Raw genomic sequence first — 24,000 nt, forward strand, 5'->3', positions numbered from 1 at the left:
CTACGGCTACCCCAGCTGCTCACGTGAGTCTCGCATGAGTCTCACCACTGCGGACACAGACCAAACCCTAAACAGGCTGCAGAGAGCAGTGCTTATGAGTGTTTTGACATATGTAGGGTATTTGTGATAACAGGTAACATTCTATCGACTGTAGAGGTAAATATGAATCCCTCCCTCTCTCCCTCTCTCCCTCTCTCCCTCTCTCCCTCTCTCCCTCAGCCTGCCGGTGCTCGGTGGAGGGCTCCTCTTTCAGCACGTGTGACCCGGTCTCAGGGACAGTGTGCTTGCCTGCCCAACATCGTGGGTCAGTGGTGCGAGGCGTGCAGCGCTGGATCTTACGGCTTCCCCCCTGTGCCAAGGTGCTCCAGCGTGCGGACGTCAGGCGGGGCTACGCTCCCCGTCACCGCCCCTAACACACTTCCTCTGCCAGGCTGTTCACTTCTTTCTCTCTCTCTCCCCCACCCCTTCCCCCCTGTTTTTTGACGGAAACCAGTTGACACTTGTAATCCCATCGGCTCTGTGGACAACGCGATCTTGCCCACTGTGGTGAGTACGGACAGCTTTTATTCCTGCCAATCATACGATCAACCTTGTGATAGTTCCAGCAGTCATACCTGTTCTGATTGGCCAGCAGTCATACCTGTTCTGATTGGCTGCACCCTGCTGTCACTCATTCCCCAGGGCTCCTGTCAGTGCAAGCCTTACGTGGAGGGTATGGCCTGCGACCAATGCAAACCCCTCTACTGGAACCTGTCCCCTGACACGGAGTACGGCTGCTCGAGTAAGACACGCCCCCATGCCCAAGACACGCCCCCTTGGCTAACCCCACAGCGGCTAGCGTGCAGGGGCTGTGTGTGAAACGTGGTGGTTGTAACGTGGTGGTAGGGCCAGTCTGACTGTTGTTCTGTTGTCTAGGCTGCGGGTGTAACACGGCAGGGACACTGAGTGAGGTGGCAGAGTGCACACAGGTGAGTGGCGGGTGACGTCTCCCAGGTAACTGCAGTAAGACGACAGCAGCAGAAGACGAGAATCATTCAGGAGTTTGGTGTGATGGAAACTGCATGACAGATGTTAAAGAGGCCTGTGGTGTGTGTGTGTGTGTGTGTGTGTGTGTGTGTTACCAGAGCAACGGGCAGTGCTACTGCAAGCCCAATGTGTGCAGTGGAACGTGTGGAGTTTGTAAGGACGGCTACTTCAACCTGCACAAGCACAGCTACTTTGGGTGCCAAGGTAAGACTTACAACACAGAAAACTATCAGTGAATGTTCAGTACACCCTGTCTGACACAGACCCCATGACACCATAACTCGTGTGTGTGTGTGTGTGCGTGTGTGTGTGTCCAGGTTGTCAGTGTGATATCGGTGGCTCTGTCGCTCTGTCCTGTGAGGAGAGGAGTGGGAGATGCAGGTGCAGGCCCAACGTGGAGGGACCCAAATGCAACCAGTGAGTCTGACCTTCGACCCCTGCCCCATCTCCTATTAGCATAACCAAACTACGCTTAAAACAAAGCCAAATGTTCATCTGAACCACATTTCCCAGAGTACCTGGGAATCTCAGCATCTCACCTGTCCCCGGCACCACAGTAACTCTTGTTTCCCAGGCCGCGTCCGGACCACTATTTCCCGGACCTGCACCACCTGAAGTTCGAGGTGGAAGACGGCACCATGCTGGACGGCCGGTCGGTGCGTTTCGGATACAACCCGCTGGAGTTCGATGGCTTCAGCTGGAGAGGATACGCCCAGATGTCTCCCATTCAGGTCAGGAGAGTCCAGCACACTCCTACAGCCTGACACACAGTCCACAATGGATGAGTGTTCCTCCATGCTGTTGTACATCCTAATTAATGTTAGTGGTAGTGGAAATCCAGTCATATTAGTCGAAAATGTTGTCCTCACTGACGTCCATATGCAGAAGCTCTCATGCATGCCCAATACTCTCTGATTGCTTTGCTGTGGCTCTGACGAATGGCAGCTTGGCTCGTCCTGTGTGTGGCTTCGTGCGAATGACGCTAGGAATGTTACGTTTGGTGGGTTGTGTTGTTTGGCTGATGTGATTGGCCGGGTGATCTTATGCTGGTGGTGGCTTTAAGGAAAGGCTTTGTACCCCCCCCCCCCACCCCTCTCTGTCTGGGCGCATTCTCGTGCCCTGTAGCCGCGGGTGCTGGTTGAGGTGGTTATCGGCTCCCCAGATCTGTTCCACGTGGTGTTGCGCTATGTTAACCGCGGGAGCGTGGCCGTCCAGGGGCGGGTCTCCGTGGTGGACGACAGCGGGAGCTTCCTGTGCGGGAACTGTAAGTCACGCCCCCTCCTGCTCTTCTGCTTTCCTTCATCTCCCCCTCTCTCTTCCTCACCTCGTGCCCCCCCCCACCTGGTCCTCTTGCTCTCGCAGGCTTATTGGCTGGTGTCCCACTCACCCAAAGAACCTTTTTGATTGGTTTGGCTGCTGTGGCTCCTCCCCTCCGGACCAGTCCCCAGAACTACAATCCAGATACATAAACCTAGACACCTAAGCTACCATGATCCCCCAAACCAGGTCTTTAACATAGACCTTTGCTATATACCTCCCCTCCCCATCCCTCTCTCCCTCTCTCCCTCTCTCCCTCTCTCCCCCCCCTGCTCCCCCACCCTACTCTTTCTGCCTCAGAACGCGGTTAAATTGACGGTGCACGTGAGTGAGGCGGACATGTATCTCACACGCTTCATCCTCAGATATGTAAACACTGAGGCTGCCGTCTCCCACGGCAAAATCACAGCCTATCAGAACAGCAGGAGAGGTACGTCTGACTGCTGCCGTAGCCAATGACAGTATGGGACTATCAGCTGTCTTCAACACTGTTGACAAAATGTCTATATGTAACCTCCAGTGAAGAACCTGTTAAACTAAATGCTTTTGGAAATTGTAGAGCAGTAATGCAAATGCATGCTAATATTTTCTGAAATTTCACTAACTCTATCTCTCTTTCTCCCTCCGTCTCTCTCTCTCTCTCTCTCTCTCTCTTTCTCCCTCCCTCCCTCTCTCCCTTTCCCCCCAGGTTCTGAGCAGTCCAAGCAGATCATCTTTGAATCCAGTCCCAAGCCCACGTTCATAACTGTTCCTCAGAACACCTTTGTGGAGCCGTTTGTCCTGAACCCCGGCACGTGGACGGTGGTCATCGAGGCCGAGGGCGTCCTCCTGGTGCGTCTCCCCAAACCTCCGCAGCACCCACACCTCCCCTTACCTCCCATAGTCAAGGATGCCGCTTGCCTTCTCCGAACCACAATCTGTTAACTCTGTCTCTCTTTCTGTCTGTCTGTCTGTCTGTCTCTCTCTCTCTCTCTCTCTCTGCACCTGTCTGTCTGCCTCTGCAGGACTATCTGGTACTCCTGCCCAGTGCCTACTATGAAGCTCCCATTATGCAGCTGAGAGTGACAGAGCCCTGTACATACAGCCACAGCCAGGAGTCCAGCCAGAAGTCAGTTTCACGACACCCCACAACATTAACCCAACTCCCCAGAAATACTCTCTACAGCACTCCACAAACACTCCCCAACTGAGCCTATAGCTCTGAGATTTAGTCCACACGTCTGTCCCCTTTACCATCGATGTTACAGTCGCACATGTTTAATGTCTGGCTTTGTGCTTATGTCTTCTGGGCTTGCTGTCCCATGTGCAGCTGTCTGCTGTATAAATACCTGTCCCTGGAGGCCTTCCCATCCATCTCTGGCAACGACGCCACCTGCAGGGCAGACAACCACCTGCCCAGGCCGTGCCACGTGGAGAAGCTTACACCACGCCACCCCAGCATGGCCGTGTGCAGCGGGCATGACGTGAGTGCCCTGCAGTCACCTTACAACACCATACTGACAGCCTCCTTCTCCATGTGAACATTACATTGTGTGTGTGTGTGTGTGTGTGTGTGTGTGTGTGTGTGTGTGTGTGTGTGCTCGTGCAGATGAATGTGCACCTGCGTGGTCAGCTGCCTGTACCAGGAGACTATGTGGTGGTGGTGGAGTATGCCAGTGAAGACACGGCCCCACAGACTCTCAGCGTGTCTGTTAACTCACCTGCAGGCCATAATCACCATCAGCATGTCACTCTGCTCCACTGCAGATACAGGTGCGGGGACTGTGTGTGTGTGTGCTTGTTTATTTTAGGTGCTCCTCTTCCGATATATTGTATATTTAGATATTATGATTCGTTTCATGCACTCAGTCGGCACTTCAGTGATTGCTCTGTGTGTGTGTGTGTGTGGGTGTGTGTGTGTGTGTGTGTGTAGTTTCCTGTGTCGTGCGGTGGTTATAGATGACATGAAGCGAGTGGCGATCTTCACTCTTTCCTCAGAGGTTGACATGCAGTTCATTGCAGAAAGGAGCAGCTTCTTCCTGGTCAGAGAGTGTTTGCTAACTTCTCTCCTCCTAATCACTTAGTGTTTGAAGCAGCTTTTTATTTGACTCCATCTTAAAACCACCCTGTGTCGCTCTTACGTCTTAAGAAGGTGTGGTCAGACCCACCTTCTGATATCTCTCTCAAGTCTCATGCTAACGGAGTCTGATACATGCGTCTGATCCTCCAGCACAAAGTGTTCCTCGTCCCCTCGTGCTCTGTTCACGTTGGAGTACCTGCGTCCCAGAATGCACTGCATCAACACCCATGGTCACTTTGCCCCTGAGAGGTAAGAGACCCAGCTGATCACACCTGTGTAGACCAGCCTGGAGTTCTCGCTCTTCCTCCTCAACGCTCTTCCTCCGTCTCCAGCGGCTCCTGCCTTCCCCTCCCGGTTCCAGAGTCCGGCACAGGCTCTGGTCCTGAAGGAGGGCCAGGCTTCCTCGGTGCCGGAGGCGGCCCTGGCCGAGCCGACCCACGCCCCACCCGTTGACCCCCCGCCCCGCTGGCTCGTCCGAGACACGCCCCCGACCGCCATCGACAGCGGAGAGCACATCCCGCCTGGACTCCTCTCAGGTAGGGGGCGTCGCCGTCCTGTGCACTCGTGAACACGCCCTCCCTGCATGAACACACCCACCTTGAGAACACACCCTCCCTAAAGACACGCCCACACTGTGCGCACACCCTCTCTCTATTTTCCCTTATCCACTCACCACACCGTTTGTTTTTATTTTCTTGTTTTTTGTTTTGTCTTCCCAGAATGCAGTGATGTACTCCGGGCGAGTCCACACGCTGGGTGGCTACGTGGTCGTCGTGCACTACCACCAGCCGCTGCACCCCACCTTCGCCATGCACATTTATATCAACGGAGGACGCATCTGGCAGGGTGAGCAAACGAGCACAGAGTCACTGATCAGCGGTGCACCGTCTGCCCAGGGCAGTCAGGGGAGACAGAGAGGCTGTGTGGAAGATGAACCCTAGTCCACTCTCCCCCCCAGGCCAAGCCAACGCCACCTTCTGTCCCCATGCTTACGGCTGCCCGCAGCGTTCTGATCTCGGAGAACCAGATCATTCTGGATGTGACGCAGGATGACATCACCGTGACCGTGCGTGTTCCAGAGGGGAAAACCCTGTGGCTGGTGAGTTACTGCACACCCATGAGGTGCCATGACGACAAGACCGTTTGGTGACGGGAAAAGTTCAGTGTTAATGCCATCTTTTGTGTGTGTGTGTGTGTGTGTGTGTACGTGTGCGTGTGTACATGTGTGTATGTGCGTGTGTACGTGTTTGTGTGTGTATTAGGACTATGTGCTAGTGGTACCAGCAAGCAGCTACAGCTCCAGTTTCCTGACTGAAGAACCACTGGACAAATCTTATGACTTCATTAGCAACTGTGGGCAGGACAGTTTCTACATTAAGTACGGATAAAGGAGTTGAACCAACTAAACAACAAAATACACTATTATAATATAACTATGTGTATAACTATAAATATATTTAGTATTATAAGTGATTAGCATTAAGGAGTATTATAAGTGATTATCATTAACAAGTATCATAAGTGATTAACATTATTAGTATTATAAGTGATTATCATTAACAAGTATCATAAGTGATTACCATTATTAGTATTATGAGTGATTAGCATTAAGGAGTATTATAAGTGATTAACATTAACAAGTATCATAAGTGATTAACATTATTAGTATTATAAGTGATTAGCATTAAGGAGTATTATAAGTGATTAACAAGTATCATAAGTGATTAACATTATTAGTATTATAAGTGATTAACATTAAGGAGTATTATAAGTGATTAACATTAACACCCACCCCTCCCCCACCAGTCCAGCGATGGCGTCGGCGTTCTGCCGGAGCTCCGCCTCCTCCCTTTCCGCGTTCTTCAACAACGGTGCGGTGCCGTGCGGCTGCCACGAGGCGGGCTCAGAGAGCGACGCGTGCCAGCCCTTCGGAGGCCAGTGCCCCTGCCGGCCCAACGTGATTGGTCGGGACTGCTCACAGTGCGCCACCGGCTACTACGGCTTCCCCAACTGCAGACGTGAGTGGCGGACGCCATCCAGTTTCGCGTCAGGTCGTCTCTTTGCGTGCCACCATCTTCTGCATGTGCGCATGTGTGTGTTTGCAGCGTGTAACTGTGGCACGCGCCTGTGCGAACCCGTGACCGGCGAGTGCATCTGCCCCCCCCCGCACGCTGCTGCCCGAGTGTGTGCAGTGCGAGCCGCAGACGTTTGGCTGCCACCCCCTGGTGGGATGTGAGATATGCAACTGCTCACGGCCCGGCGTCACCACCCACGACTTCAACTGCGACACGCACAGTGGCCAGTGCAGGTAGACCCCACCCACAACTGCTGACTCCACCCCCTGATTACCTTTGGGACTTGATTGGATGTAATGTGTAATAGGGTTGTGTACTGCACCCATAATTACATTTCCGTACAATTACAACTTGATGTTTTTCTTATAGGCCGTTGATTAACTTAGTTTAGTATCTGAGTGGTTATTCCAGATCTGGGGGAATTTGTATGAAATTGCTCTTCCCCCTGCAGTGATTTTCATACATTTATGGCATTTGGCAGACGCCCTTATCCAGAGCGACTTACATTTTTATCTCATTTTTATACAAGTGAGCAATTGAGGGTTAAGGGCCTTGCCCAGGGGCACCTCAGTCATGGCCTCAGGTCTGGGAATCGAACCCACGACCCTCCGGTCACAAGACCTGTTCCCTAACCACCAGGCCATGACCGCCCACATAATTATAGGTACTAATGGATAACCAACACATTGGGATCTATGTAGGCATGACAGTTCATCAAATCATATTAAATAAATTTATTGAGGTTATCATGAAATTTGACAGTAACATCAGGCTACTATAGTCAAACCTTATGGTTCTTGTAAGGTCTCCTGTAGCTGCTTCATCCTAGACCCCCCATACTCTAATAGCGCCCGCGGGCTATCTATTTCTGGCCCGCGAGCAGTTTTGAAAAGTGTTTTTTTTTAGGAATCTTTTTTTTTCAATCGCGCTATCCGCTCTTATTTTAAAATCGCGCACCGCAATCTCAAGACGCTGCCGGGGATTGCCTTTATGGCAACAACAAACACGTAGCAGACGCCCAAATGCGTTCGCCGCCCCCCCCCCCCCCCCGGTCTACAGTTTACGTTCACAGACACACCCCCCCCCCCCCCCCCCCCCCCCGTAACCGGCCCCTTCAGTGATTGAAAAAATAAATAATAATAAGACTGTCTAGTCACGGTCTGGGACTCCAGCCAAGGTAGCCCGCTCAGATCATCCCGCAGACAGTGCCTCAGTCTGTGTTACCATGACACCATCAAGGGAGCAGCCCCGCACATAACAAAGATGTGTGTTCAACTCACTCAGCCCTGCTTACAGTGTGAGTGTACGGCTGAACATCCCCTCCATCCCATATTACCTGCAGTCCTTAAGTACTGACAGGACACTCAGTACGTTCAGTGCAACTCCCACTAGCCAGGTTAGTATTAAAACCAGCAGCATACATACCACATAAACACTACTGAAGGAAGAGTTCCATTTCGGTATTGGCCCAGGCTGTAAAATAAAGGATTATGGGATTGTGCAGGACTGTGTGTGGATGGGAAGGATGGCCTTGGCTCAAATGGGGCACTTGCAGGGCTACACTGTGTGTACCGTGTGCAGGTCTGTGCTGTTTCTGAATGCGTCTGCCTTGTGCCATGATGATAGACTACAGATTCTTATCTGATAGCTAGAAGATGACTGGCTCCAGACCTCAGTGGGAGGACACTTTGCCCCTGCACCTGCACCTTCCACTAGTGTCTTTGTAAAACGTCTGGAGAGTCACAGGCTGAGTGCAGGTGCTCGTCTCTGGACTATGAAAATACCTGCTAGTGCCATAAGACTCGGGGGCAGGATTTTCTGCGCCTGTTTGACCCGATTGCATGAAATTCCACAGCACGCTGCCACATTCCACAGTGACATCCCCCCGCTCTCAGGGAAACTGCTGACTTTGTCCAGACAAGACACGCATCACTGGAACATCACTGCAAGCCTGATGTTTTGCAGTTGAAAGTGCAGACACACACACACACACACACATAAAATCTGCAAAGGGGGCTAAGCATGTTGTCACAGGGCCTCTGCCCCCTCTTCCCAGACGTCCCCAGGACACCTCTGTGAAGCAGAGTGAGGACACGTTAGCTGTCCGTCCACTAAATGAACCAGAGTTTGTTTTTCTGAACATAGAGTCAGGAAACGTCTAAGGACTGGCGATATGTCAGTACCTAGTCACAGTTTAAAACTCTATTCCTGGGTTTCATTTCTCACAGATAGCTATGAAGCAGAGGTAGAAAGAATGCTTAATGAAAGGTGATAAGCATCCACTGAGAGCCTCGGGGTCCTCACATTCCACAATTATGCTCTTCGTCTCAGGTGGAAGGAAGACAAGCCTGAAAGAGACATTGTCCATGCCATACTGAGGAATTGCTACCTTGACTTGGCTAGTCTTGAGAGGGACTGTAAATACCATGGAGACTTGGTAGGAATGGGAACCCTCATTGAGAGAGACTTGGCAGATAAACTATTTCTGCACGTAGACAAGCAGATCAGATCAGAATATGAGACCTTCAATGGATTACACTATAGTTCTGCGGCATCGAATTAACATAACTGATCCAGCTCCAATCAGACGCAAAGATTCTAGAGATTCTAGAATTCTCTCTAGATTCTAGATAATCTGTAGAGCAGGCGTACTCAACTAAATTTGTCCGCGGTCCAATTTTGGCAGATACCTGTGACCTGAGGTCCGTTGCGGGGGTGGCGAACGCAAAGCCTGGTACTTTCGCGAGTGACTGTAGCGCGTGACTCCACCCACCTCGCGCGACCCTGCACGAACGGTGGAGGCGTTTATTTTTTATACTTTCACGAGCGTCACTGCAGTGTTCTCCGAAACGATAGGTGTTTTGTCCGAAACGATATGTGGTAGAAACACCCCTCAAAACAGGGGAATGAACATTTACCTGACCAATTTTAATGTTGCTATATGTTTCAGGTTTGAAAAGTGCTGGAATTTAGGTTAAAGTACTTTAAAATGCTTGAAATTGTAACTACTTGGTTTCACAACAAATATCTGTCTGACTGAATAGTTCTCTTGTATTAGGTTAACAAATACGAGCCTTGTAATTACAGGACGAAACATGAGAGAACGTGAAGACGTGAAGATTGGGCGTTTTTAAAATAAATTAAATAATGTGATAAAAAGCGAATTATTTCGAGTATATGTATAAATATTTAACTTAATTATGTTTAACATGCTGGGAAATATTGAAATGGACCTTTAAAGTGACGTACAAGTGCTTGAATTCCACCTTATAAAGGTGTATGAACCCTGAAAACGTGACTTTGTTCATTGCGCTGAAGCGCGGCGCGCGCGAAGTTACAAAATTCGAGAGGTGCACGACCTCGCGAACCGACAGCGCGCGAGGCACTCGCGCACACGCGGAGCCACAGCGATTACGTCATTTTCGCCGCGCGGACCCTCGCGCCGCTCGCGAAGCGTCAACCAGGCAGGCTTATTTTAAGTTGTTGAGGGGGTGGCGAACGTAAGTTGTTGAGCGGGGTTGGCAAACGTAACACTCGCGACGGAGTGTTTTGTCAATAGCCCTGAAATAAATGCTCCGGTTTTGTTTTGGTCCGTATCCAGTTATTCAGGAATGAGATTGGGTCCGGACAGGACTGCGTTCGGGTCCGGATCCGGACCGCGGTCCGCCAGTTGAGTACCCCTGCTGTAGAGAAACAGAAATTTATTTCCCAAGACATTATTGACATGTTGGAGAGAGCCATCATAAGGCTTCCATCCATTGTGTCTCCCCAGGAAAATGGTGGACTTAAATGCCAAGACTCACTTGGATATTTACCCCATTCCTCAGACACAGGAACTCTTGGAGTCCCAACATGGAGTTCACATTTTCAGGACCCTGGACCAGAGTAGTGAGAAATGGCAAGGAGAGGAAGAAAGGTTGCAGATCAGAGCCAATGTTGTCACTTGTCATGTTCTGTGTGGAATTACAAGTCTTCCCTTTGGAAACGCTCCAGCTATTTTCTAGCATCTGATATATTGCAAGCCCTAAAAGGGAAGTTGAACTTTGTCTCCACAGATGACATCTGTGGTCTTTGCCATCTCAGATCATCTTCACCACATCACAGCAAGATTATGTTATGATTAGAGAATGTTATGTTTATTATCAAGGCTTTGATTTGTCCCGAACAGACTGGTGTAAAGTCCCAGATTCACTGTCACACAGCTACGCCTGCTGTTTTACTTTACTAAGTGATCATGCTAATACCGAACTGACTCCACCTTTATTTAGGTGGACCATGGGTGCCGAACTTTTGGTACTGTCCCCTAATCCACATGTCTAACCACCAGTACTACAAACCATTGTTTAGAAGACAATATGGTCAGAAAATATCTCTGCTGTCCAGTCAAAATTTTGAATCAAATCATGTGTTTCCTTAATTATTTTTAAGGAAATGCAGTTGAATGCACAGGTGTCCCAAGCTCTACCCTGTGATACGGCTGCTTGCTACTTAGTTATTGTGTTGTGTGTGAAAACCCCCAGGTGCAAGTCCAACATCATTGGTCGGCAGTGTGACAGGTGTTCGCCAGGCTTCTACGGCTTTCCCAGGTGCAGGCCATGTGACTGCAGCGAGGCAGGAAGTGAGAAGGACGTCTGTGACTCCATCACAGGACAGTGCCTCTGCAAGGTGGACCTTTCTACCGTCTTACCTTTCTACTGTGCTTTCTTTTACCCCGCCCCTTTTACCCGTTTAGTTCACTCCCTTCCATTTGACCCCACCCCGTTCCCTTTATCCCGCCCCTTTTACTCACTTAGCCCACTTCCTTCCATTTGACCCCACCCCGTTCCCTTTACCCCACCCCTTTTACTCACTTAGCCCACTTCCTTCCATTTGACCCCACCCCGTTCCCTTTATCCCGCCCCTTTTACTCACTTAGCCCACTTCCTTCCATTTGACCCCACCCCGTTCCCTTTATCCCGCCATCTGCCTTTGGTCTGCTACAGTATCTTAAGAATTGGGTAGTATAGTGCATAGTGCATAAATCATTTTGTCCTGTGCCATATAATACAATAATCCCCAAAGGCCACAGTAAGCCCTGTGCAGGCCTGAATTTAGCGAAGTCTCATGCTAAGGTCAAGGAGTCACCTGTTGTTTTGTCATAACAATCCATTCTGCAGTTCCACGACATGATGACCTGTCAGAGGGCTCCATGTTTCCACAGTTCTGTTGAGAACATGCAGTAGAATTCAGCCCCACCTCTCACAGCAGGGACACACTATATCCTGCAGATTACGGATGGGATTTTTATACAGACGCAAGATATTTCTGTATTTGGTTTCATGTCTTCCCGACCACGTCTGACTCCACGAGTGTCCGCTTCGTCTACGATGCGTCCTCTCCTGCAGGAAAACGTGGAGGGCCATCGGTGTGACCGGTGCCGACTGGGGACGTTCCACCTGGACCCCACCAACCCCAAGGGCTGCACCAAGTGCTTCTGCTTTGGCGCTACAGACGGCTGCCGCAGCTCAGACAAACGCAGGACTGAGGTAGAGCACACGTGCATTACAGTCCATGTCCCCGCAGGTCGCTCACGTGGGGGGTGCACGGCATCGCTCACGTGGCTCGTCGAGGGAAACGTGTAGCTATCTCAGATTTCAATTGTACATCCCGTGGATCAGTAATATTTTGTCACTAATCTAATCTGTGTGTGCTCTTGTGGAACAGATTCTGGACATGAAAGGCTGGGCGCTGATCAGAGGGGACAGACAGGAAGTGCCTGTGAGCGTGCACCCGGAGCAGGACGTGGTGGAGGCCGACCTCAGCGACATCCCAGACGTCTACCAGGACCTGTACTGGCACGCCCCCCACGCCTACCTGGGCGACAAGGTGAGGCCACTCCCCTCACGGCCCGTCCCTAAGGAACACCAGACCTCAACCCAACGGACCACAGAACAGCACTGATCTGAAGCCTCAACTTGCATCTTGTCAGACGAAAAGTGAAAATGAAAAGTGGTCAGATACACAGACAGCACAGGAGGATATGAGGCTTAGGAACCTCCATACATTAACAGAGTAGTTATGAAAAACTTTATTTTTCTAACTTTATTTAACACCCCCTGTAGGTAAAACTTCTTCAGTCTGACAAGTGTACAGAAGGTGCCACAGTCTAGGGTATATGTTGTAGCATTTCTCTAGTCTTAACCTGTTTGCTCCACCACTCCAGGTGTCGTCGTACGGAGGCCATCTGCGCTACCCGCCTGCACACCCAGACCATGCGAGGGGATTCTCTCACTCTGCCCACCGAGGCCTCCAGACCTGACATCATTCTCAAGGTTCCCTCACCCAATCAGCTTCGTCGGACTGGATGTTCCACAGTGGCACAGCCCGATGGTTCACGCCAGCGTAAACCCAGTGCCACAACACTGACTTTTCTCATTGCTTTGGGTCTGCAGGGAAACCAGATGACACTCGTGTACATGGAGAGAGAGTACTCCATTCCCGAGGACCCTCATGAGGGAGCACTCCATCTAGTGGAGGTAAGAGGAACAGCGCCGTGTAGCTTAACTACACCTGAAGTGAAACCACAAGCGACTAAACGAAGACCACCTGTACTAATTTGTCACTCTGTCTCTTTCTCCTCGTCCGTCTCTCCGCCCTATCGTAGGGGAGCTTCCGCCACGCTCAGACCGGGAACGCTGTGTCTCGGGAGGAGCTGATGATGGTTCTGGTGGCGCTGGAGTCTCTGCAGGTGCGGGCCCTGCACTCTCTGTCTGCCCAGTCCGTGGAGCTGCACTCTGCCGTGCTGGAGTACGCCGGGCACCCGCCCACCGGACGCCACGCCAGCAGCGTGGAGATCTGCATGTGCCCGGCCAGCTACCAGGGCGACTCCTGCCAGGTAGGCCCCACCCCCCTACACAGCGCCTTCCGTAGCGGGTCACTCTCTAAGCAGGACAGTCTGTGAACAGGACATTCGGTGCAGGACAGTCTCTGAGCAGGACAGTGGAACGATCTCAGTAGAACAATTACAACAGAAGACAGAAATGAAGAGTGTTTGGGAGGAGCTTATTTAATAGATTATTCATAACACAAGGATGCACCTGCTAACCTCATTCACTCTGGTACCTGTCAGCTTCAGTCCTTCGTTATTCCTCCGTGTTAAAGCCACGTCCTGCTCCCGCACCAGAGTGCAGCCTCTACACACACGCTGTCGTAAACGCATACACAGCACTCACTTCTACACAGCAGCTCTGCTGCAGGAGTGTATCATGCACCTCTCTCTTTCTCTTTCTCTCTCTCTCTCTCTCTCTCTCTCTCACTCTCTCTCCAGCAATGTGCTCCAGGCTACTACAGAGACACTAAGGGGCTCTTCCTGGGCAAGTGTGTGCCATGTAACTGCAACGGCCACTCGGATCAGTGCCTGGACGGATCTGGCATATGTGTGGTGAGTTGGGTGTCCTAACGCATAATGGACAACACAGATGTCATCACGGACCCTCTGACTGGGGTGGCCATGTTTTCACCTCCGCAGAACTGTCACCACAACACGGCTGGAGACCACTGTGAGAAGTGCCTGGGAGGTTACCATGGAAACAGCGTGGTGGCCGGCCATGCCGTGTCCTGCACCAGCTGCCCTTGCCCACTGCAGGTGGCGTCCAACAAGTCAGTGCCCTCACACACACACACACACACACACACACACACACACACACACACACACACACACACACACACACACACTATCTACCATTCTTCTTCACCCAGAGAGCCTTGTTCAAAGTTTTGACTTGTCTGTAGCTGCCAGACTCATCACCTCCTCCTCCGTACCCCTCCCCCTCCCTTTACTCCTCCCCCTTCCTTACCCCTCCCCCTCCCTTTACTCCTCCCCCTTCCTTACCCCTCCCCCTCCCTTTACTCCTCCCCCTTCCTTACCCCTCCCCCTTCCTTACCCCTCCCCCTCCCTTTACTCCTCCCCCCTCCTTACCCCTCCCCCTCCCTTTACTTCTCCCCCTTCCTTACCCCTCCCCCTCCCTTTACTCCTCCCCCTTCCTTACCCCTCCCCCTCCCTTTACTCCTCCCCCCTCCTTACCCCTCCCCATCCTTTAACTCCTCCCCCCCCCCTCCTTACCCCTCCCCATCCTTTAACTCCCCCCCCCCCCCCCTCCTTACTCCTCCCCTTCCCCTTTCTCCTACTCTCCTCAGCTTCGCGGTTGGCTGTGTGGAGAAACCCCAACACATGCAGTGTCTGTGCATGCCCGGCTATGCCGGCCCCAAGTGTGAGAGGTGAGAGGTCAGCCCGTTCTGTCACGCCTCCACAGCCCGCCACGGCCGCTCCTAACCCCGCCCCCCTCTGCAGGTGCGCCCCGGGCTACTACGGCAACCCCATGGTGATTGGCAGCACGTGTCAACCTTGCGACTGCAGTGGCAACTCGGACCCCAACCTGCTGTTCAGCGAGTGCCACCCGGTGACGGGCCAGTGCCAGGGCTGCATGCCGGGCACGGCGGGGCCGCACTGCGAGTCCTGCGCCCCTGGTTTCTACGGCGATGCCCTCGTCACCAAGAACTGCACCAGTAAGAGCCACTGACACGCATCCCATAATCCAGAGATAACGGAGAGATTATCAAGAGATGATCCAGAGATAACGGAGAGCATCCTGACTTATGTTTGTGCCAATTCTTGTCTCTGTTTTTTTGGGGGAAACTTCATTACCCAGGGTGCAACTGTTCCCCGTGTGGCACAGCCTCGTGTGACCCTCACACGGGTCGGTGTCACTGTAAACCTGGAGTGACTGGTGCCCACTGTGACCACTGTGAGGTATCACACTCTACTTCCTTTTGTGGTTTGGGGCTTTTGCACTTGTCTGTGTAGGACTGTTACGCTGCTGACGTCTGATTGGCCTTTCATTAAGACTCCCTTGTTTCTTGCTCAGCACGGCACGTTTGGGTTCGAGTCGTGCGACGGCTGTCGTACGTGTGAGTGTGACGCGGCAGCGGCGCTGGTCCAGCCGTGCGACCCGATCACGGGCTCCTGTAGCTGTCAGCACGGCGTGAACAGACCCAACTGCAGACACTGCGCTCCGGGGTTCTGGGACTATGGTGCTAACGGCTGCAAGAGTAAAGCCCTCTCTCACCAAACCATAACACACACACACACACACACACACACACACACACACACACACCCACACATATACATAACACACACACACACACACACACACACACACACACACACACACACACACACACACACACACACGCATGCATAGCACACACAAACACACATAACACACACCAGCACGCACACACACACATAACAGACACACAAAAACACTTAGCACACAAACACATACACACATAACACACCCAGACACACACACATACACATAACACACACACTAGAGTATACGTATGCACATACACACACCCCATTTAACAATTGTGGATTCTTATTCATGTTTATGGTGTGTGTGTCCAGGATGTGACTGTAAGGGAGGACGTTGTGACCCACGCACTGGTGAATGTCACTGTCCAGAGGGTCTGACGGGCAGGCAGTGTGATCGCTGTGCTGATGAGTACAGTGTCCCTGTCACTAAAGGAGCAGACATCCACTGTGAACGTCAGTACACACACACACACACATGCGCACGTATACATACGTGTACACACACATGCGTGCGCAGACATACACACACACGCGCATCACATGTATGTAGCATCACATATTTCACTTTCATCATCTCCATTTTTTAACCGTATATTTAAGCTGCACACAATAGGTGCTGTGAAACGTCTCAGTGCTTCATGTGTGTGTGTGTGTAGGGTGTGACGGATGTGTGACTGTGCTGCTGAATGACCTGGACACACTGGACCAAGACATCCAGTCTGTGGACGTGCAACTTGGGAATGTCAGCGCTAGCGCCCTCGTGTGGTCACAGCTGAACAACCTTAATGCTTCTATAGCCAATGTGACTGTGAGTCTCTCTCTCACATTTATTTGCACACTGTACTCCATATGAAGTTTATGTAACAAATAAAGCTTAGACATACCCACACACACATCATACACACGCACGTGTGCACAGTTATATACAAGGGACCGCCCGAACAGAATCCATCCTGGCTGAACTCTTTTTCCCAGAATTCCATATTGAACTACAACAGCACTCTGGATGGGAGCTGGCACCATGTGGACGTGCTGGAGAGAGAGCTGGAGACCATCACGTCAGACGTCTCTGAACTGGAGGAGAAGGTGAGGAGCAGGAGCTGAGAGCTTCGCCCTTACCCAGCATGCAGTGGGCCCTCACACACCCCAGACACGAAGCACATCTAAAGACTGACCGCCATCCATGCACCGACTTGCGCTTCATGAAAGAAACGGCCCTGAGCAAAGTGTGTGTGTGTGTGTGTGTGTGTGTGTGTGTGTGTGCGTGTGTGCGTGTGTGTGTGTGTGTGTGTGTGTGTGTGTGTGTGTGTGTGTCATACAGGCCTCGGTGACGATGACGAAGGGAGACCAGCTGATGAACAGCACCATCTCCACACGGCAGAGGGCGCAGGACCTGCTGCAGTTTGTCAACACCAGCATGAGAGATATAGAAGGTTGGAGGATTGGAGTCACATCCACCCTGAATCACCCTGAGTCAGCCCTTCAGGGGCCATGGCGCTCTGTAAGCCCTGTCTGAGTGTGTGTATGTGTGTGTGTGTGTGTGTAGAGCTGCTAGAGCAGGTGAAGAGGGCGGCCCAGAACAGCTCACAGGAGGTAGACGAGGAGGTTTTTGCAGACGCGATGTCAGAGGCGGCGGCCATGCTGAGGGACATGCGTCTCAGGACCACCACGCCCCAGAGGGGGCGGGCCCAGAACGAGCTGGACCTGGCCAACCAGCGTGAGTGGGGGCCCTGCCGGGGTCGAGGGGCCCTGAAGACCTTCACCGTGCTGCGCCATTCTGGGTCATTTTTAGCATTTTATTGGGACAGGGAATGTACATGAATAAGACTTTAACCACTGTTTCTTTTGCTGTTTCTCTCTCTGTCTCTCTGTCTCTCTCTCCATCTCTGTCTCTCTCTCTCCATCTCTATCTCTCTCTCTCTCTGCCTCTCTGTAGTGGTGGAGCGGGTGGAGGCAGAGATGACTAACCGGACATCTGATAACAAGGCTAAGGTGCAGTCCATCCGGGACAAACTGCGTAAGATGCAGCAGCAGCTGATGGACCTGAGGGACGCCCTGAACGAGGCCGTGAGCAAGGTAGCCCTCGCCACAGAGAAGAACAACATGAACCAGGAGCTCCTGGAGCAGAACCAGGTACACACACACACACACACACACACACGGCAGTATATCAACCCACACACACATCCACATAATGGGTCTCTCTTTGAGAGGACTCACTGTTTTCACTCCCTCTTTAGCAAAAAGTGAAAGACCTGAGATCAAAGCAGAAGGACGTGGAAGACATGGTGCAGATGGCTGAAGATGACATCACGCAGGTCAACGACATGCAGGCCATGCTACAGGACTCCATAGAGGTCTTCTGCACAACTCCCTACACACACACACACACACACACACACACACACACACACACACCATGACTCCACACACACCAGCATGACTTCACAAACACAATTCAATTCCACACACACAAGCACATCCTCCCCCCCACACACACACACACACACACCACGACTCCACATCACCATGACTTTTTACACACCACCACAACACCACGCACACAACATCACAACGTCACACACACCACCACCTCAACACAAGCTCCAAGCCACCTCAACCGCCAAGCTCACCCCCCTCAGACATTCCAGCCATCGCATCAGTATCAGCCCCACCGAAGGCTCTTCCCCCAGCTGTAATCTTAGAAACTCTACAAACTAAAAGGAACCGCATTTTGAGAATGTGGTAGAAGATGAGGGTTACAGTATGAGGTCACTCACATGGGGTCATTTATTCGGCAACAAGAGGATTTTAAAGTCATCTTGAAATTCAACTGGGACCCAGTACAGAGATGAGAGAGGACTAATGTGATCGGACCTTCTATACTGGGCCTGCTGCATTCTATACATGTTTATTAACTTTATAGAACATTCAATTAGACGACAATTAATCAAATTTTGATTAAATACACATATAGACCAGTTTCCCTGTATCTGATAAGGAAAATATATGTCTCTGTTTAGCAATATTATGTAAATAGAAACACATAAATGAATCAATTATGTCAATGTTTTTAGAACAACCCAAGAACTAGCCACACACTCACACACACTGACTCCACACACATACCACCAGTACACACATACTACTACCCACACACCACACATCAGCATTCCCACAGAACACTCCTAGTGTGTGCAAACGTTTGGACACCTGATAATAAGACTGATGTGGTCCTGTCTGTTGTCTCTCTCTCTCTAGGACTACGAGCGTCTGGCCGCCCAGCTGGACGGTGCGCGGCAGCCTCTGGTTGAGAAGGTCCACAAGTTTGCTTCCTCAGGTTCCAAGAGTCCTCTGGTGGAGGCGGCTGAGAAGCACGCTGAGCTCCTCGACCAGCTGGCTAAGAACCTCTCCAGGTGCCCGTGTGACCCTGACCCTCACGTTTCCCACGCTGCACTGTGACCAGCGCCATCACCGTAACGTTGCTCCCCTGTGTTTAACAGCCTCATTGGCGACACCAACCAGGACGGCTTCATCCAGAGGGCGCTGAACGCGTCACGTGCGTACACCAACATCGTCGACAGCATGCAGGAGGCCGACACTGCGGCCCGGGAGGCAAACGCCACGGCTTTGGAAGCCCTGCAGGTAAACCCCAGAGACCCCAACACACAGCCTCTGTACGCGCATCACCCCGGTAAGAGATTCAGAGGAAGAGCCCGCGTACTCATTTGGGTCGGCGCCGGGCCTTCCTGCTTCTGCCAGGTCATGCGGCATCACCGTGCCGTTCTTTAGCCTCGTCGTCTTGTGTTCTTCACGTGTCGTGTTTTGGGACAGGCCATCCAGGGTCAGAACCTTTCACGGCAGGCCCAAGCTCTGAAGAACGAGAGCGCAGCGCTGAAGGACAAGGCAGAGGGTTTGCAGCAGGACCTGGATGAAGGTACCATCACAAGAACATGCTCGGGCCGATCTTACAGATCATTATCCTGGGATAAGTTGTCGGGGGGATAGGAACAGTCCTCAAAGGTGGGGTTTGAGCAAGGATAGTTTTTCTTACTTACTTCCAGGGATGTGATCTTAGAGGTGATGAGGATGAAGGCTCTATTTTTGACCTTTACTGTGCTTTCATGAGTCCTAAACAGTTGTGCTTTGACCCCCCTCACGCGTGCTTGGATGGGCGCAGGACTGAAGCAGCAGCTTCAGGACGTGGAGAGACGGCTGCGTAACGCCACGGCCAAGAATGACGAGCTCCTGAAGGACCTGGCTGCTGCACAGAACTACCTGAACTTCAGCCAAGGTCAGGCCTACCCCGCCAGTACTGCAGCGTAATGCTCGGAGCAGTGGTAGTGTGTGCTCACGTGTGTGTGTGTGTGTGTGTGTGTGTAGGGAACACATCAAAGGTGCTGGAGGCAGCTAAGAGTGCGGTGGAGGAGGCCAACAGCACAGCAGCCAACGTGCTGGAGACACTGACCCCTATGAAGGAGCAGCTGGAGGAGTGGAAGAAACTCTACGGCTCCTCCAACACCACCAACAAGGAGCTGAGTGATGCGCTCAGGCAGGCCAACAAGTCAGGTGTGTGTGTGTGTGTGTGTGTGTGTGTGTGTGTGTGTGTGTGTGTGTGTGTGTGTGCATTCATGTTTTATATAAGTGTAGTTATACACAATTAAATATGACCCCTATGATTTGGAAATCTTCTCATTGTGTGTGTGTGTGTGTGCTAAATGCAGTGGGGGCTCTCAGTGAGACCATTCCTATGCTGATGAGGAGTCTGGACAGCTTGCAGAACCACTCCATCTCCATGCCCAACATCTCGGAGAGTATCCTGCGAATCCGCGAGCTCATCGCAGAGGCCCGCAAGACAGCCAGCAAGGTACTGATCTGACCTTTAACCTGTTTAATCAGGTTAACCAATGTAATCTGCATAACCAGTTTAACCAACTTAACCACTTTAATCAGCTTAACCAACTTAACTACCTTAAGCTTAACAAGTTTAACCTCTTAACAATCTTAACCAGGCCTCTGCCGTCCCACGTGTTTTGAACCTGAGGATGCTGACGTGAGAAAAATATATCAAGAATCACTAACTCATGATTCTTTCCCAATACTTCTTCTCCCTTTCTCTCTCCCACTATTCTCTCCCTCTCTCTCTTTCTCTCTCTCGCTCCCTATCTATCTATCTCCTTATCACCCTCTCTCTCATTCTCTTTCTCTGCCAGGTGAACGTGCCGATGAAGTTCAACGGCAACTCGGCGGTGAAGGTGCGGACTCCCAGCAACCTGAACGACCTGGCCAGCTACACGTCCTTCAAGTTCCACATCCTGCTGCCCTCCGGGACCACCACGCGCAGACGACGGCAGACGGACCCCGCCACCACCCAGTTCGTCTTCTACCTGGGCAACAAGAACGTAGGTCTCCTCCGTACTCAGCTCCAGCTCCAGGCCGGTGTGATGGTGTGGGCAAGAAGCCCTAACCTCACTGACGTTTATCCAGTACCACTTCCTTTACTGCCCTGCATGAAACCAATATGCATCTGCGCATATGTGAAATAAGCAAACGTGAGTGTATGTGTGTGTGCATGCGTGTGTGTGTGTGTGCTGTAGTCCAGTAAGGAGTTCATGGGGATGGTGTTGGAGGGAGCTCGTCTTCGCTGGCTCTTTAATATCGGAGATCAGACCGCCCAGGACGTGATGAAGGAGGACTTGCGTGCAGACATCTTCCACAGCCTCTTCCTGGAGAGGTGAGGTATCCCCCCCACACACCATCACCACCATCTTACACAGCCTCTTCCTGGAGAGGTGAGGTATCCCCCCACACACCATCACCACCATCTTACACAGCCTCTTCCTGGAGAGGTGAGGTATCTCCCCACACACCACCACCACCATCTTACACAGCCTCTTCCTGGAGAGGTGAGGTATCTCCCCACACACCATCACCACCATCTTACACAGCCTCTTCCTGGAGAGGTGAGGTATCTCCCCACACACCATCACCACCATCTTACACAGCCTCTTCCTGGAGAGGTGAGGTATCTCCCCACACACCATCACCACCATCTTACACAGCCTCTTCCTGGAGAGGTGAGGTATCTCCCCACACACCATCACCACCATCGTCAACAGCAGCAGCAATAACATCCGTGTGTGTGTGTGTGTGTGTGTGTGTGTGTAGGATACTGCAGTATGGGCAGATATCAATTACGGTAAATGAGAAAACTGTTAAGCAGAATGTAACAGCAGGGGGAGACCACGGCCTGCTAAACCTCCCCACTGAGGAGACGGTCTTCTATGTTGGGGGCTATCCCAGCAACTTCATGGTATGTGTGTGTGTGTGTGTGTGTGTGTGTGTGTGTGTGTGTGTGTATGTGTGTGTGTGTGTGTGTGTGTGTGTGTGTGTGTGTGTGTGTGTGTGTGTATGTGTGTATATATGTGAGTGTGTGTGTGTGTCTGAGAGTTTATGTATAATTACAATGTAGAACTCTGTAGCTCTGTGATGTGCTCTCTCTGTTGTTCTGTGTGCTGACTGTGGTTGTAGCTCTGTGATGTGCTCTCTCTGCTGTTCTGTGTGCTGACTGTGGTTGTAGCTCTGTGATGTGTTCTCTCTGTTGTTCTGTGTGCTGTCTGTGGTTGTAGTTCTGTGATGTGTTCTCTCTGCTGTTCTGTGTGCTGACTGTGGTTGTAGCTCTGTGATGTGCTCTCTCTGCTGTTCTATGTGCTGTGGTTGTAGCTCTGTGATGTGCTCTCTCTGTTGTTCTGTGTGCTGTGGTTGTAGCTCTGTGATGTGCTCTCTCTGTTGTTCTGTGTGCTGACTGTGGTTGTAGCTCTGTGATGTGCTCTCTCTGTTGTTCTGTGTGCTGTGGTTGTAGCTCTGTGATGTGTTCTCTCTGTTGTTCTGTGTGCTGACTGTGGTTGTAGCTCTGTGATGTGCTCTCTCTGTTGTTCTGTGTGCTGACTGTGGTTGTAGCTCTGTGATGTGTTCTCTCTGTTGTTCTGTGTGCTGACTGTGGTTGTAGCTCTGTGATGTGCTCTCTCTGTTGTTCTGTGTGCTGTGGTTGTAGCTCTGTGATGTGCTCTCTCTGTTGTTCTGTGTGCTGACTGTGGTTGTAGCTCTGTGATGTGTTCTCTCTGTTGTTCTGTGTGCTGACTGTGGTTGTAGCTCTGTGATGTGCTCTCTGTTGTTCTGTGTGCTGACTGGTTGTAGCTCTGTGATGTGCTCTCTCTGTTGTTCTGTGTGTTGACTGTGGTTGTAGCTCTGTGATGTGCTCTCTGTTGTTCTGTGTGCTCACTGTGGTTGTAGCTCTGTGATGTGCTCTCTCTGCTGTTCTGTGTGCTGACTGTGGTTGTAGCTCTGTGATGTGCTCTCTCTGTTGTTCTGTGTGCTGACTGTGGTTGTAGCTCTGTGATGTGTTCTCTCTGTTGTTCTGTGTGCTGACTGTGGTTGTAGCTCTGTGATGTGCTCTCTCTGTTGTTCTGTGTGCTGACTGTGGTTGTAGCTCTGTGATGTGTTCTCTCTGTTGTTCTGTGTGCTGACTGTGGTTGTAGCTCTGTGATGTGCTCTCTCTGTTGTTCTGTGTGCTGACTGTGGTTGTAGCTCTGTGATGTGTTCTCTCTGTTGTTCTGTGTGCTGACTGTGGTTGTAGCTCTGTGATGTGCTCTCTCTGTTGTTCTGTGTGCTGACTGTGGTTGTAGCTCTGTGATGTGCTCTCTCTGTTGTTCTGTGTGCTCACTGTGGTTGTAGCTCTGTGATGTGCTCTCTCTGCTGTTCTGTGTGCTGACTGTGGTTGTAGCTCTGTGATGTGCTCTCTCTGTTGTTCTGTGTGCTGACTGTGGTTGTAGCTCTGTGATGTGCTCTCTCTGTTGTTCTGTGTGTTGACTGTGGTTGTAGCTCTGTGATGTGCTCTCTCTGTTGTTCTGTGTGCTCACTGTGGTTGTAGCTCTGTGATGTGCTCTCTCTGCTGTTCTGTGTGCTGACTGTGGTTGTAGCTCTGTGATGTGCTCTCTCTGTTGTTCTGTGTGCTGACTGTGGTTGTAGCTCTGTGATGTGCTCTCTCTGCTGTTCTGTGTGCTCACTATCTCGTCACTCTTTCCCAGCCTCCTCCTGAGATGCAGCTGCCCAACTTCCAGGGCTGCATTGAACTCGAGAGTTTGAATGAGGAGGTGATCAGCCTCTATAACTTTGAGGTGTCCATAAACCTAAACACCACAGCAGATGTGCCGTGTCCTCGGTGAGAGCACTTATACACATGAGTAGTTATAGATCCTTTCTTTACTTGCCTGAGTACTAGTAAAGAAATAAGTGCTAAGTAGTTAGAAAATAACTTCATTTTCTCTATTTGGGCTGTAATAGGTGTTAACATTTTAAATATCAGAAAGCTGGTGTTTCAT

General features: G+C 51.3%; 1 protein-coding gene across 1 annotated transcript in view; it reads left to right on the forward strand.

The window, feature by feature from the left end:
* The window catches only part of lama5 (laminin, alpha 5), a 73,424-nt gene that overhangs the window by 36,191 nt on the left and 13,233 nt on the right, over positions 1-24,000 (forward strand). The window contains 58 exon segments of the mRNA XM_076984644.1: positions 76-133; positions 220-272; positions 274-283; positions 285-359; positions 494-546; positions 682-781; positions 916-968; positions 1,125-1,230; positions 1,344-1,443; positions 1,601-1,757; positions 2,152-2,290; positions 3,032-3,174; positions 3,348-3,451; positions 3,653-3,806; positions 3,932-4,095; positions 4,256-4,364; positions 4,553-4,570; positions 4,572-4,651; positions 4,735-4,747; positions 4,749-4,919; positions 4,921-4,938; positions 5,122-5,248; positions 5,361-5,401; positions 5,403-5,501; positions 5,665-5,780; positions 6,209-6,420; positions 6,508-6,560; positions 6,562-6,710; positions 10,998-11,142; positions 11,862-12,002; positions 12,181-12,342; positions 12,680-12,709; positions 12,711-12,788; positions 12,909-12,992; positions 13,121-13,351; positions 13,784-13,897; positions 13,985-14,115; positions 14,656-14,736; positions 14,810-15,024; positions 15,168-15,268; positions 15,384-15,567; positions 15,932-16,072; positions 16,276-16,427; positions 16,595-16,705; positions 16,941-17,052; positions 17,166-17,336; positions 17,556-17,752; positions 17,860-17,976; positions 18,881-19,035; positions 19,123-19,264; positions 19,454-19,556; positions 19,800-19,913; positions 20,003-20,188; positions 20,344-20,486; positions 20,833-21,021; positions 21,217-21,353; positions 21,788-21,932; positions 23,707-23,840. Of these exon segments, the coding sequence (XP_076840759.1) occupies positions 76-133; positions 220-272; positions 274-283; positions 285-359; positions 494-546; positions 682-781; positions 916-968; positions 1,125-1,230; positions 1,344-1,443; positions 1,601-1,757; positions 2,152-2,290; positions 3,032-3,174; positions 3,348-3,451; positions 3,653-3,806; positions 3,932-4,095; positions 4,256-4,364; positions 4,553-4,570; positions 4,572-4,651; positions 4,735-4,747; positions 4,749-4,919; positions 4,921-4,938; positions 5,122-5,248; positions 5,361-5,401; positions 5,403-5,501; positions 5,665-5,780; positions 6,209-6,420; positions 6,508-6,560; positions 6,562-6,710; positions 10,998-11,142; positions 11,862-12,002; positions 12,181-12,342; positions 12,680-12,709; positions 12,711-12,788; positions 12,909-12,992; positions 13,121-13,351; positions 13,784-13,897; positions 13,985-14,115; positions 14,656-14,736; positions 14,810-15,024; positions 15,168-15,268; positions 15,384-15,567; positions 15,932-16,072; positions 16,276-16,427; positions 16,595-16,705; positions 16,941-17,052; positions 17,166-17,336; positions 17,556-17,752; positions 17,860-17,976; positions 18,881-19,035; positions 19,123-19,264; positions 19,454-19,556; positions 19,800-19,913; positions 20,003-20,188; positions 20,344-20,486; positions 20,833-21,021; positions 21,217-21,353; positions 21,788-21,932; positions 23,707-23,840 (6,821 nt within the window).

The sequence above is a fragment of the Brachyhypopomus gauderio genome, chromosome 21, assembly GCF_052324685.1.
Source record: "Brachyhypopomus gauderio isolate BG-103 chromosome 21, BGAUD_0.2, whole genome shotgun sequence".
Taxonomy (NCBI): Eukaryota; Metazoa; Chordata; class Actinopteri; order Gymnotiformes; family Hypopomidae; genus Brachyhypopomus; species Brachyhypopomus gauderio.